This window comes from Pseudophryne corroboree, chromosome 2 (assembly GCF_028390025.1).
Source record: "Pseudophryne corroboree isolate aPseCor3 chromosome 2, aPseCor3.hap2, whole genome shotgun sequence".
In the NCBI taxonomy this organism is placed as follows: Eukaryota; Metazoa; Chordata; class Amphibia; order Anura; family Myobatrachidae; genus Pseudophryne; species Pseudophryne corroboree.
Genome location: NC_086445.1, coordinates 145,154,437 through 145,169,761, shown reverse-complemented (window position 1 = coordinate 145,169,761; position 15,325 = coordinate 145,154,437). Strand labels below are relative to the sequence as shown.

At 47.1% G+C, this 15,325-nt stretch overlaps 1 protein-coding gene across 1 annotated transcript in view; it reads right to left on the bottom strand.

Moving 5' to 3' along the window:
* PDS5B (PDS5 cohesin associated factor B) overlaps positions 1–15,325 on the bottom strand; it is a 340,516-nt gene that overhangs the window by 143,308 nt on the left and 181,883 nt on the right. Inside the window, exons 16-17 of the mRNA XM_063951787.1 lie at positions 3,654–3,793; positions 124–239 (exon numbers count right to left, since the gene is read on the bottom strand). Coding sequence (XP_063807857.1) covers positions 124–239; positions 3,654–3,793 — 256 coding nt within the window. The remainder of the gene's footprint in view (positions 1–123; positions 240–3,653; positions 3,794–15,325) is intronic.

The following is a 15,325-nucleotide window of genomic DNA, read 5'->3' as shown; positions in this document are numbered from 1 at the left end:
GGATATACTTCTACAAAACTACCATAGATAAACACACTCCTTTCTCTACTTATTGCACCTCTAAATCGCTCTACCTAAAACTTAGTATAGCTTTGATTTTAACACAAAGAAAAAGATTCTTACCTTATGGACTCTGTGTCTATGTGCACAGGTGCTATTCGCTCAAGCAGAAATTTCATCATCTCAAGGAAAGGGTTTGTTGGCTGCTTCGGATTGCCCAATTTCTTTGTAATATCACGCTTTATTATTGTGATAATGGGAACAGGGAAAAAAATAGATTTACTATTAAGCCTTTGACAACAGCCCATCAGATCTCTTAATTCAGTAATGAATTCCCTATTAAACAGTAAAGCACAACAGTTACATAATGCAGCCGAAATAAAAACTAGAATTCATATTTATCTATATACTGAATGGTCAGACAGCTGTTTTCTCATTGCAGGGATTAACATTAAGCTGTCTGCCTCTCATCAGTCTCACTCATTAAGCAATATGCTTTTTGCAGAGCTGCTATGCACAATGTATGGTTTTTATTTCAACTCTACGCTTCATATAAATTGCTGGTTTAGATATCCAGTATTCTTCTACATTTTACATCAGCCTAAAACAGCTCCTAGATTGCTGTGATGTGTACAGGGTTGGCCTGGCTTAAATGGGTACAAGGGAAATCCATGGTGAGCTCCACTGAATGAGGGCCCATGTCCTCCTATAGGGAGGCAGGTTCCAGGGAAATCCATGGTGAGCTCCACTGAATGAGGGCCCATGTCCTCCTATAGGGAGGCAGGTTCCAGACTGCGTACTAGAGGTTACCTGTTGGAGCCGGACCACTGTAGAACATGGGTGCTACAATACAAACTACACAAAGATTTACCCTCCTGTCAATCAACGCTGTCGCCTCCTCTTGTTGGATGCGGACTTTAACATAATGAACACAGTTCCTGCCAGTGATTGGAATGGCACTGCAGCTCTGCATTCTTATACTAACCTACAACTAAGTCATCCCAATGGTATGAGCTAAAATGTTTATATTTTGTTTTTTGCACTGGCATTTATTTTGCATTTATTAAACTTAATGCAGCTCTCATTTGAGTTTGAGACAATGGCCTGTTAGTATCGGGGTGGCCTGTCACAGTACATAAATGTGGAATGTATGGACAGGACCACCATCATGTGTTCAATTATTACATGTGTAACTCATACGACATTCCAAATACTATGGTGTATTCACTACTGTGTGTTGCTGTTATCAATCTAGTACATTATAACGTGTACACAATCAATATTTACTACTAACTGGAATACCAGGCATTGTCCAGATTGAAGACTGGACCCTTAAGCACACCTGCAGCCTGCATTGTTTGACTGTCCTCGCCTATAACCCATTCCGTGGATCTGTCATAGTCTGAATCTATGGAGTGCCGAGCTGCTCACGAGCCTGCCAGGCGCTCTGCTAAGACCCCTGGGGCGTCTGCTGTATAGATCACTGCCTGCAGGATGACCTGTGAGACCAGACAGTGGGGCAGATGTATTAAGCATGGAGACGGCATAAGGAAGTGATAAACCAGTGATAAGTGCAAGGTGACATACACACCAGCCAATCAGCTCCAATATGAAAATTAAGAGTTAGGAGCCGATTGGCTGGTGCGTTTATCACCTTGCACTTATCACTGGTTTATCACTTCCTTATGCTTCTCCAGGTTAATACATCTGCCCCAGTGAGCTAAATGATAATACTATTTAATGATACAGTTTAGCATGCAAACGCAGAAGGCTAATTTTTTACAGTATACGGTTACTTGAAAAACGACTAACTCTAGATTTAATGTATCCCCATACATCTTGCCTCAATACGACATGTAGTGGGGGATGCCTGGTGAGAGTGAACCCGTAAGACTGAACCCGTAAGCACAGAGTATTTTTTCGCAGAAAATGGGCCTTATTCGCATCACTATGCATATAGGATGCACAAGCGGACCGTGACGATTAAAATGATTTGCGGCATGCCTATATTCTCTGTACATCTGCAGCTGTAACTGCATAGAAAATTCTATATTACACGGATTTCCAGGAAACACTAACATACTATTTTGTATGCAGATACAGCCACGTTCGCACACAGAATATATGCATGCTGCATAACATTTTAATCAGCATAAGCTGCTTGTGCATATACGCATTTTAAAAGGAAAATGTTGCACTTAAAAAGGCACTCAGCACTACTGAGTCACAACATGGCATGAGTATATGGGCTGTTAAACGTGCAGGGAAGCTAGATGTAAATGGTCACATCTGTACGTGGAGGTTAGAAAATGGATATAACAGCACTTTGGAAGAGATGGCTACTTATAGTTTTTGTTTTGTACTAACTATGGGTGCAGGATCACTAGAGGACTGCTGGAATTGGGACAAAAAATTAATCTGCTAACAGACAGCTGACTGCAACATTTAGTTATGATCGTCAGCTATAGTTTTTTGTGGTTGTACCCAAACATCCATCAGTGAAATTCTAGCAGTTTTACCTGGCATTGCCCGAAACTGTGACTTCCTGTGTGTGTGTGTGTGTGTGTGTGTGTGTGTGTGTGTGTGTGTGTTATGCATGAGTGTGACAGTATGTGTGTATTAGGTAAGAGAGTGTAACAGTGTGTGTGTGTCTGTGTTGTGTGTGTGTGTGTGTGTGTGTGTGTGTGTGTGTGTGTGTATATATTATGCATGAGAGTGTGACCGTGTGTGTATTATGCGCAAGAGCGTGATAGTGCGATTGCTTTAGTTGTATTATAAACCAGAATGTGACTGTGTTACAGGCTTACCATACTTTCCCTTTAAAATGAGACACTCCTAAATTACACAGGTCCTACGGCTGATTAAAACCAGGTATGATGCTGGCTTGAATTAACCCAGCCACAGAACCTGTGTAATTCATGTGTCCCCCAGTTAAAAAGGGATAATATTGTAAGCATAGTATATTAAGCATGTGACAGTGTGTGGCAATGATGAAGTTCAAACCTAGGTAAAAACCTGATCCTGGTCAAACTACACCACAATGCCATGTTTGATGTACTAGGCACAAAACTCTGGTTGTGCATAAAGGACAGACACAATTTCTCGATTATATAGATATATATTAATAAATGGAGCCAGACCATGTACTCTGTAACAGTTAAGCCTCTGTGGTGGCCAGATCTCTCCCCCCCAAGCATGAGCCCTAGAACTGCATTCCCCTTGTGTGCCCTTCATGCTTCACTCCGATACCGGATGTGCATACGCTAGTTTTACCATGTTGTGCTTAACAAAATAGCCCAAGTGGTTATTAAATATGAGGCTCTTATATACTCCATTAGAAATCAACACCTTCCAGTAGAAGCATAGAGGCTAGGCAATTTCCAGCCCTTTCCCACATAATAGTAGCATTAATCCAAAAAGATAGCAAAAGAAATCTTGTAATGAGAAAAAAAAGAGATTTAATTTTAGATACATATTTAATTAAAGTTCCCATTTAATTTTATATTTACACAGTAACTGTAATAGAAAGAAAGATCCATTTCTGTGCAAACAATGAAAAGCAGTGAAAGGACCCAAGGTAACGAGGTGTGGGAGGATGACTAAACATGGTGGCGTTGGTTGAAGTAGGAGTAAATTTGATGTAGAACACTTACCACGCACACTTCCGCTTGCTTGCATGAACAGGTTGAGCTTACAAGCTTCTCCAGCTGGCCTCTTATTTTCTCATCTTCTTCTAAAACTTGTGTAAATTTCTTCAAAAAGTCTTGACCTTTGCCAGGATCTGGCAAGTTTCCTGAGGATGAAACCTAAAATTCAGCTACTATACAGATCAACTCGTGTGAAAAATCCAACAGTTACTTTGAACTGTTGAATAAAGTAGCATTTGCGATCTTCAGGTTTTTATGGTCAGTCCCTACTATATATTTGTATTCCACAGCATAACCTAGGTTCAAAACAAACAGTGCATCCGGAAAGTATTCACAGCGCTTCATTTTTTCCATATTTTGTATTTTACAGTCTTATTCCAAAATGGAATAAATACATTTTTTCCCTCGAAATTCTACACACAATACCCCATATAATAACAATGTGAAAAGTTTGAGATTTTTGCAAATTTATTAAAAATAAAAAAACTAAAGTCACACATACATAAGTATTCCCATCCTTTGCTCAATACTTTGTTGATGCACCTTTGGCAGCAATTACAGCCTCAAGTCTTTTTTGAATAGGATGCCACAAGCTTGGCACACCTATATTTGGGGAGTTGTGTCGGTATCAGGTCTCTAGGTCGACAGTGTCTAGGTCAACCACTATTGGTTGACAGTAACTAGGTCATCAGGGTCTCTAGGTCGACAGGTCAACATGAGTTTTTAACTTTTTTTTTTTTTTTTTACTTTTTCATACTTCACAATCCACGTGGACTACGATTGGGAACGGTAACCTGTGCTGACCGAAGCGGTAGTGGAGCGAGGCACCTTGCCCGAAGAGGACGCGGTGTACTAATTGGAGTTTCCGGTCACTGTACAGCAAAAACACCATTAAAGATTTTTTTTAAAAACTCATGTCGACCTTTTGACCTGTCGATCTAGACCCTGTCAACCTAGAATCCCCGTCAACCTAGTTACTGTTGACCAATAGTGGTCGACCTAGACACTGTTGACCTAAGTGTGGTCGACTTTCAATACCACACCGTTGTGTCACAACAATCAAACTGCAAACAGTACAGAATTATTTATTATTTATTAACAATTTCTTATGTAGTGCAGCAAATTTAATTGCGCTTTACAAATGGAAATGATATAACAAAATTGGGTAATAACAGACAGTCAGAGGTAGGAAGGCCCTACTCGCAAGCTTACAATCTACAGAATGCAAACATACACAAAGTACAGGGAGGGCGATAAATAACGAGTTTTATGGTAAAAGCTTACCGTTGTTAAAACTCTTTCTGCAAGGTACACTGGGCTCCACAAGGATAGACATAGGGGTGTAGAGTAGGATCTTGATCCGAGGCACCAACAGGCTGAAAAGCTTTGACTGTTCCCAGAATGCATAGCGCCGCCTCCTCTATAACCCCCCCTCCCTGCACAGGAGCTCAGTTTTTAGTTAACCAGCCCAATGCAGAAGCAGGAAAAGAGACGACAACGGTTAGTAGCCACATACACCACACTCTCACGACAGGAGAAGTGTCAGCGGCTAATGCCATACCAACCCAAAGAAGCTAAGTGCATCAGGGTGGGCGCCTTGTGGAGCCCAATGTATCTCGCAGAAAGAGTTTTAACAAAGGTAAGTTCTTACCATAAAACTAGTTTTCTGCTGCGGGGTACACTGGGCTCCACAGGGAATGACATTGGGGATGTCCTAAAGCAGTTCCTCATGGGAGGGGGACGCACTGTTGCGGGCACAAGAACCCGACGTCCAAAGGAAGCATCCTGGGAGGCGGATGTATTGAAGGAATAGAACCTTATGAACGTGTTCACTGAGGACCACGTAGCCGCCTTGCACAATTGTTCAAGGGTCGCACCACGGCGGGCCGCCCAATAAGGTCCAACAGACAGAGTAGAATGGGCCGTAATGTGAGCAGGAGCCGAGAGACCAGCCCTCACATACGCATGTGCAATCACCATTCTAATCCATCTGGCCAAAGATTGCTTATGAGCAGGCCAGCCCCGTTTGTGAGATCCAAACAGCACAAAGAGAGAATCAGATTTCCTAATAGAAGCAGTTCTCTTCACATAGATACGGAGAGCCAGTACCACATCCAAAGACCGCTCTTTGGGAGACAGATCAGGAGAAACAAGTGCCGGAACCACAATCTCCTGGTTAAGGTGGAACGAAGAAACCACCTTGGGTAAATAACCGGGAAGAGTCCTAAGAACTGCCCGGTCACGATGAAATATCAGATATGGGGAACTACAGGACAAGGCACCCAAATCAGACACTCTTCTAGCTGAAGCAATAGCCAGCAGAAACACCACCTTAAGGGAAAGCCACTTAAGATCAGCTGAACCAAGAGGTTCAAACGGAGACTCTTGTAATGCCTCCAAAACCACCGACAAGTCCCAAGGAGCCACAGGCGGGACATAGGGAGGTTGGATACGCAACACACCCTGAGTGAAGGTATGCACATCAGGTAAGGTCGCAAACTTTCTCTGAAACCACACCTACAAGGCAGATATTTGAACCTTGAGGGAAGCCAGACGCAGGCCTAAGTCCAGGCCCTGCTGAAGAAAAGCCAACAACTTGGCTGTACTATACTTGGAAGCGTCATAATCGTTAGATGCGCACCAAACAAAGTAAGAATGCCAGACCCTATAGTAAATCCGAGCAGAAGCCGGTTTCCGGGCCCGCAACATAGTTTGAATGACCGCCTCAGAAAACCCTTTAGCCCTTAAGACGGAAGCTTCAAGAGTCACGCCGTCAAAGACAGCCGGGCTAGGTCCTGGTAGACACAGGGGCCCTGAACGAGGAGGTCTGGGCGCTGCGGAAGTAGAATTGGACGCTCTGATGAAAGGCCCTGCAGGTCTGAGAACCAGTACCGTCTGGGCCACGCTGGAGCTATGAGAAGCAGAATTCCTCTTTCTTGCTTGAACTTCCAAATTACCCTGGGCAGGAGTGACACCGGAGGGAACAAGTACGGCAGCCGAAACCTCCACGAATGCTGCTTGAGGATCCCTTGACCTTGCGCCGAAGACCGTAACCTTGTGATTGTGTCGAGACGTCATCAGATCTACGTCTGGAAGGCCCCACTTTTCCACTAGGAGTTGAAACACTTCTGGATGGAGGCCCCACTCGCCGGCACGTACGTCCTGATGACTGAGAAAGTCCACTTCTCAATTCAGGACTCCCGGAATTAATATTGCCGATATAGCCGGTAAATGGCGTGACGCCCAATGCAGAATCCGTGAGACTTCCTTCATTGCCAAACGGCTTCTAGTGCCGCCTTGATGATTTATGTAAGCCACTGTGGTGGCGTTGTCCGACTGTACTTGAACAGGACGGTTCTGAATTAAATGCTGGGCCAGGTTCAACGCATTGAAGACCGCCCGCAATTCCAGAATGTTGATCGAGAGGAGGGATTCCTCCTTGGTCCACCGACCCTGAAGGGAGTGTCGCTCCAGGAGCGCGCCCCAACCTCTTAGACTGGCATCTGTCGTCAACAGGACCCAGTCGGATATCCAGTAGGGACGGCTGCACAATGGTCGGTCCTGGAGCCACCAGAGCAGCAACAGACGGACCTTCGGAGTCAATGAGATCACGTGAGACCTGATCCGGTGAGGCAGGCCGTCCCACTTGGCTAGAATCAGCTTCTGGAGAGGGCGAGAATGGAATTGAGCATACTCCACCATGTCGAATGCTGACACCATGAGGCCCAGCACCTGCATCGCCGAATGTATCGACACTTGCGGACGAGAAAGGAAGCAACGAATCCTGTCCTGAAGCTTCAGGACTTTCTCCTGAGACAAGTGTCCAATAGAGCTCCCAGGTGCACCATGCTCTAAGCAGGGACCAGGGAGGATTTCTTCCAGTTGATGAGCCACCCGTGGGCCTGTAGAAACCGGACAGTCATATCCAGATGACATAGGAGAATTTCTGGGGAATTTGCCAGGATTAACAAGTCGTCCAGATACGGCAGTATCCTGACCCCTTGACGGCGGAGTACCACCGTCATGACCGCCATAACTTAGGTGAAGACTCGCAGAGCCGTAGTTAAACCAAAAGGTAACGCCTGAAACAGGTAATGGAGGTTGCCGATCGCAAACCTCAGGAATTGCTGATGTGACGCTGCTATAGGAATATGCAGGTAAGCATCCTGTATGTCCAGGGAGACCATGTAGTCCCCAGGTTCCAAAGCCAGAACTATAGAGCGAAGGGTTTCCATAAGGAACTTGGAAACCTTCACAAACCTGTTCAAAGCCTTGAGGTTGAGAATGGGCCGGGAGGACCCATTCGGTTTCGGGACTAGAAACAGCGGAGAATAGTATCCCCGGCCCCTCTGCGCAAGAGGCACCTGTACTACGACTCCTGTATCCCAGAAGGGTCTGTACCACTGAATGTAGAGTGTTTGCCTTTGTCTGGTCCAACGGGACGTCTGTCCGGCAAAATCGATGAGGGGGTCGGTTTTTGAAGGCTATGGCGTAACCTCGAGTGACAACTTCCCGTACCCAGGCATCTGAAGTGGTCTTCAAACATTCCAGGGTATCCCCCAGGGGGAGGCACGCCCCGTCATGCAGTAGGCTTATCGGTCTTAGAGCTGGCTGACGGGCAGCCCAGGCTCTTTTGGGCTTCGGCTTACCAGGTTTGGAAGTGCGGGTGTGCATGTGGTACGCCTGACCTTTTGCTTTACCTGAAGGACGAAAGGGGCGAAAGGAAGTACCTTTAGCCTTCGACACAGAAGGAGCGGTACTTGGCAGACAGGCAGTTTTGGCAGTAGCCAAGTAAGCCACTAACTTATTTAAGTCCTCCCCAAACAGAATATCTCCCTTGAAAGGAGGTACCTCCAGGGTTTTTCTAGAGTCCAGATCCACAGACCAGGATCTCGGCCACAATATCCGGCGAGCCAGGACTGATGTAGTAGAGGCCTTGGCTGCTAAGATACCGGCATCAGAAGCCGCCTCTTTAATATATCGAGAAGCTGTGACAATATAGGACAAGCATTGTCTAGCACGGTCAGAAGAGGTTTCAGCTTCTAACTCCAAGGCCCATGCTTCAATAGCCTCTGCAGCCCATGTTGCTGCAATAGTGGGCCTTTGTGCAGCACCCGTGAGGGTGTAAATCACTTTCAGACAACCCTCCACACGTTTATCCGTAGGCTCTTTTAGAGACGTGACGGTAGTGACAGGTAGAGCTGAGGAAACCACCATCCTAGCCACATGAGAGTCTAATGGAGGCGTTTCCCAATTTTTAGACCGCTCTGGCGCGAAGGGATAGTGAGCCAGCATCTTCTTTTGAGGCACAAGCTTCTTACCCGGGTTTTCTCAGGGTTCCTGACGTATATCCACTAGGTGGTCAGAGTGAGGTAAAAACTTGTTTAACCACCTTCTGACGCTTGAACCTATCTGGTTTCTTAGGAGGAACGGATGGCTCGGGATCATCCGTAATCTGCAGAATCAACTTAATAGCCTCCAAAAGATCAGGAACATCCACATGTGAACTACCCTCCCCATCAGCAGTATCTGTATCAGAATCTGTGAGGTCAGTATAAGTGCTATCTTCAGTGGATTGTGAGGAGACAAGAGCTCGCTTAGAGGACCCCCTGGGCTTGGGCGAGCGAGGGTCAGACTTTTTAGTAGTCAGGGACTGGTTCAACATCTTAATTGAGCAGATAAATTGTCCGCCCACGGCGGGTTAGCTGCGGAGACCACATACGGTTGCACTGGCACAGGGGGTCCCATAGGGGGTGTTAATTTATTAACTAGCGTATGCAGAAGCGTGGAAAAAGCAGCCCACGGAGGGTCATTATGGACCTCCGTTGCCACAGTCCCACTGGGGGGCAAGGAGCCCCCAGAACCAGAGCCCACAGCTGCTATATTCCCCTCATATGGATCTGTGGCTTCAGCAACACCTGCAGTGTGTTCCGCCCCAGAACTGTTACCTTCAGAAGCAGACATGATATAAGTTGCAGTATGAGGTAACGCCGTACAATTGGCAGCAGCACAATACCTCTTACCCAAACCCCTGCGCAGTGTAGTCAGCACAAACAGAGATAAAGGAGAGATATGGTGACTAAAATCACAGAGAAAAATACGTATTAAAGTATATCTTGTGAAAATCCTATATAATTATAAAACCTGACGCACCAAGCCCCCTCAGGTTATAGAATATAGGGATAGCAAGTTGAGTGAGAGACACGAAATGGAAACCACTCAGCAAGCTAATGCACACACATATAGTCACAGTTGTACAATGCAGAGGTTATTTCACAATAATACTGCACTGGACCAGCTTATATAGCTATGTAGTCAATAGATATAACACTGCACAGTAAGAATTAGATGTATATCACAGGGTAATTGTACTAGAAAACCCTGACTAAATGCACTCTTTCTTAACTAACACTGTCTAATAGGCAGGCAGAATACTTAAGTGTCATGTAAAGTCACAGCGTTGACAACCAGGCGGCTTTACACAGGAGGATTTGCCCAAGCAGTCCCAGGAACAGTGTAGCTGAGAGAAATGGCGCCCAGACACTGACAGGGAGTGAGGAAGAGACAGATATGCAGCTCCAGGGCGAGAACATTTGCCGGAAATGGCGCCCTGGGGCTGGGGGAGGGGCTCCAGGTCCAAGCCTTATCCCCCTGGCAAAACCACCGGGTACTGTGGGCTACTATTAAAATGGTTTTAAGAGAAAACCTGACCTGCACCCATGCCCTGGTGATCTAGTGGGATCGCCTGTACTGCCACAGTGTCCACCGCCAGCGGCCCGCCTCCCACTGACCGCTCCGGATCGCGATAAAGTACGGGTCCCGCAAGCGGGACATACTCACCACCTTCCGAAGTGCGGCCACGCGATCCCGGACAGCCCCCGTCGTGTGTGCCTGATCGTGGAAGAAAACCGGAGCCTCCTGCTGTAGGTACCCGGCAACCAGGGCTCGGGAGTGTACAGCGCTGCTGGGGAGAGATGGAGCTGCAGCAGTGAATGTCAAGGACATATACACACTGCTACAAGCCCTTGAAGTCTTCACTTTTCTTCTGAAAAAGCTTTTCTCAGGGCTGCCCAGAGCAGCCCCTCTGTTATGTGCCTGCTATCTCTGGCACTAACTACAACACTATGCTCCTGTGCAGGGAGGCGGGGTTATAGAGGAGGCGGCGCTATGCATTCTGGGAACAGTCAAAGCTTTTCAGCATGTTGGTGCCTCGGATCAAGATCCTACTCTACACCCCTATGTCTATCCTTGTGGAGCCCAGTGTAACCCGCAGCAGAAAAGTAATTTTGCCTCTGCCAGGAGTGTGTCCGAGCCATCACTAGGAGGAAGACAGTATTTCAAGTAATATATTTAATGTCCACAGTGACAAGTGGTTCAAAAAAATCCAGGCCTAGATTCAGGTCCCATGGAATCACGGGAGGGAGAAACAGGAGTTGTAGACAGAATACTGTTACATAAAAGATTGCAATTCAAGAAACAAGGCCAGCTGACGATGGAAAAAAAAAAGATGGACAGTGCTGATACCTTCAACTTCAAAGATCCCAGGCGCAGACCCGCATCCATACCCGCCTGAAGAAACAAAATATAGGAAAGACTAAAAGGAAAAGGGAATCCATGCCTCTCGTAGCAAGTTACATAAGCTCGCTAATCACGGCTTGCGAGCCTTGTGCATTGCCAGAACAACCATCTCCGTAATACCATTAATCTTTAAGATGGCAGCCTCAACAGCCACACTATTAGGCGGGGTTGATAAACAGTCCTTGTCGATTCACATCTGGATGATCTGGACAAAGCCAAAATGTCTAGGTACCATGACAGACGTGACCAATCTGTAACCACTTGAAAAAGCAGATAAGGCAAAAAGTGGTTGAGCTAATTCACCTCTAAAGCTAAGTACACACTAAGATTTTTTTTTTTTGGTCGGCCCGACAATCGGACGATTTTTTGGGAAGTTATAGGCACCAATATCTGAACTACACAATAAAAAGATACCAATTTTCTGCCACATCACACTGCATTTGCCTACAAGGAGGATGACAGTGACAGGAAAACATAGGAAATATGGGCAGATTATTGAAAATGCACACACTGCTCAATATCGGGAGAACATCACAAAATCGATTGCTCGTGTGTCTGGGCAATGCTATTGCACCTCAATTTCTGCTTGTTGAAGGGCGGGGGGAGGCGGCAGTCAGCATGCTAAGAAAAGGGATTGCTAATTCTGGTAATTTGCCAAACGACTTGAAAGTGACATCTTTGGTGACTAACGTCCAGTCCCAGATCATGAAAGGGCAAAAGATGTACAAAAGTTTGGAATCCAACCACCAAAGTTGGAACAGGTAAGCCTGAGGTGAGGAAAGGATCCGAAGAAAGATCCAGGTCCTACTCATTCAGATGACCCTCTTCCCCCTAAAATAAACCTTCTGAATTGGATTTATCCCATTAATGAAGGATAGATGGAAGTCTACCTTTTTTTAGTACCTCTCTGGTTGGATGACTCACCTGAGTTCCTGGAGGAAGGTAGACTCAATAGCCAAGAGGAGACTTGCACCAAACACTGGGGTTGAGTGGGCCAAACCTTAAGTGCCGGGTAACTGACTGAGAAAATTGAAAAGCAGATTAACGGTCAGACTGACTGAGGATGGCTCTAATGAAGGTCCTGTCAGCATAGGCTGCAGAGGCACTGGAAAAAGCAATTGTACGGGGGTCCCACATGCTTGGAAACTGCTGTTGCAATAGCTCTGACAGAGCCCCCGACAGTTTCGACACCTAAGCCAATGCATCAACTGATGGAGACGCACCCGCAGGCACTACACAGCCTCAGAAGCGCACGAGTCTGAACCAACACCCCCCTCTGCTAAAACAGCTTGTCTACCTAGTACTGCTCCTTCTGTACCGAAAACTAAGAGTACTTACTTTCGCTCCTTTCGTCCTTCAGGGAAAGCAAAGGGTCAGGCGTACCCGAAACAGGCTTGCATTTCCAAACCTAAACAGGCCTGGGCTGCCCATCAGCCTGCTTCCAAAACTGACAAGCCTGCTGCATGACGGGGCGGGCTTCCATCCTGGGGATCCCAGGGTAGGGGGCCGACTTCTAGGGTTTACCCAGGAATGGTTGAAGACCACTTCCGATGCCTGGGTACGAGAAGTCGTCACTCGAGGTTACGCCGTATCCTTCAAGAATCGTCCCCCTCATCGATTTTGCCTGACAGACGTCCCTTCGGATCAGGTGAAGGCAAAAACTCTCCATTCAGTGGTACAGTCCCTCCTGGACGCAGGAGTGTAAGTGCAGGTGCCTCTGGCTCAGAGAGGCAAGGGTTACTATTCACCGCTGTTCCTAGTCCCGAAACCGAATGGGTCTAGGAACAGAATTTGTGAGAGTCTCCAAGTTTCGTATGGAAACTCTTCGCTCCATTGTTCTGGCCTTTTAACCTGGGGATTTTATGGTCTCCCTGGACATACAGGATGCTTACCTGCATATTCCCATTGCAATGTCGCATAAGCAGTAACAGTTTTGGGCGTTAACTTTTGGTTTGACCACGGCTCCGCGAGTCTTCACCAAGGTAATGACGGTGGTACTCTGACGTCAAGGGGTCAGGATCCTGCCGTATCTGGACAACTTGTTGATCCTGGCGAATTCCCCAGACATTCTCCTATGCCATCTGGTTTCTGACGCTCCAGTTTCTGCAAGCCCACAGGTGGCTCATCAACTGGAAGAAATCTTCCCTGGTCCCTGCTTAGAGCATGGTGCACCTGGGGGCGTTGTTAGACACTCACAACCAGCGGTTGTTCTGGTCTCAGGAGAAAGTCCTGAAACTTCAGGACAGGTTTCGATGCTTCCTCTCTCGTCCGCAAGTGTCGATACATTCGGAGATGCAAGTACTAGGTCTCATGGTGTCGGCTTTCAACATGGTGGAGTACGCTCAATTCCATTCCCGCCCTCTACAGAAATTGATTCTTCCCACGTGGGAAGGCCTGCCTCACCGAATCAGGTCTCGCATGATCTCTTTGTCTCCTGAGGTCCGTCCGTCCGTCACTGAGCTGGTGGCTTCAGGACCAACGATTGAGCAGGGGTTGTCCTTTCTGGATCTCCAACTGGGTCCTTCTGACGACGGATGCCAGTCTGAGAGGTTGGGGCGCGGAGTTGGAGCAACACTCCCTTCAGGGTCGGTGGACCAAGGAGGAGTCTCTCCTTCCGATAAACATTCTGGAACTGCGGGCGGTGTTCAATGCTCTGAACTTGGCCCAGTATTTAATACAGAACAGACCTGTTCAAGTACAATCGGACAACCCCTACCCGGTTGGCGTACATAAATCATCAAGGCGGCACTCGCAGCCCCATGGCAATGAGAGAAGATTCAAGAATTCTTCAGTGGGCAGAACGCCATCTGCCAGCCATATCGGCACTGTTCATCCTGGGGGTCCTGAACTGGGAAGCAGACTTCCTCAGTCGTCGGGACGTGCACGCCGGAGAGTGGAGCCTCCTTCCATAAGTATTTCAACTCCTAGTGGACAAGTGGGGCCTCCCAGATGTGGACCTGATGGTGTCTCGACACAATCACAAGGTTTCGGTCTTCAGAGCAAGGACAAGGGATCCTCAAGCAGCGTTCGTGGACGCAAACTGGCATTTCTATGGAACTTTCGGCTGCCATACGCATTCCCTCTGGTGTCACTCCTGCCAGAGTATTAAGGAAATTCAAGCAAGGAGGAATCCTACTTCTGATGGCTCCAGTGTGGCCCAGACGGCACTGGTTCTCAGACTTTCAGGGTCTATCGTTAGAGCGTCCTCTTCTGCTTCCACAACGACCAGACCTCCTCGTTTAGGGCCCTTGTGTCTACCAGGATCTGGCCAGGCTGGCTTTGACGGTGTGGCTCTTGAAGCTTCAGTCTTGAGGGCCAAAGGATTTTCTGAGGCGGTCATTCAAACTATGTTGAAGTCCCGGAAACCGGCTTCTGCTCGGATTTATCACAGGGTCTGGAATTCTTACTTTGCTTGGTGCACCACTAACAATTATGACGCTTACAAGTTTAGTACGGCCAAACTTTTGGCCTTTCTACAACAAGGCCTGGACTTGGGCCTTCGTCTGGCTTCCATCAAGGTTCATATTTCTGCCTTGTCGGTTTGGTTCCAGAGAAAATTAGCGACTTTACCTGATGTTCATACGTTCACTCAGGGTGTGTGGCGGATTCAACCTCCTTATACCCCGCCTGTGGCTCCTTGGGACTTGTCGGTGGTTCTGGAGGCTTTGCAAGAGACTCCGTTTGAGCCTCTTGACTCTGCAGATCTTAAGTGGCTTTCTCTTAACGTATTGTTTCTGCTGGCTATTGCCTCTGCTAGACGGGTGTCGGATCTGGGTGCCTTGTCTTGTAGGTCCCCATATCTGATTTTTCACCGTGACCGGGCGGTTCTTAGAACACACCCCGGGTACTTACCTAAGGTGGTGTTTTCTTTCCACCTCAATCAGGAGATCGTTGTTCCGGCCTTTGCCTCTCTTGCATTGTCTTCCAAAGAGCGGTCTTTGGATGTGGTACGGGCTCTCCGTATCTATGTTAAGAACTGCATCCCTTCGGAAGTCTGATTCTCTCTTTGTACGGTTTGGTTTTCACAAATGTGGCTGGCCTGTTCACAAGCAAACCTTGGCAAGATGGATTAGAATTGTGATTGCACATGCTTATGTACA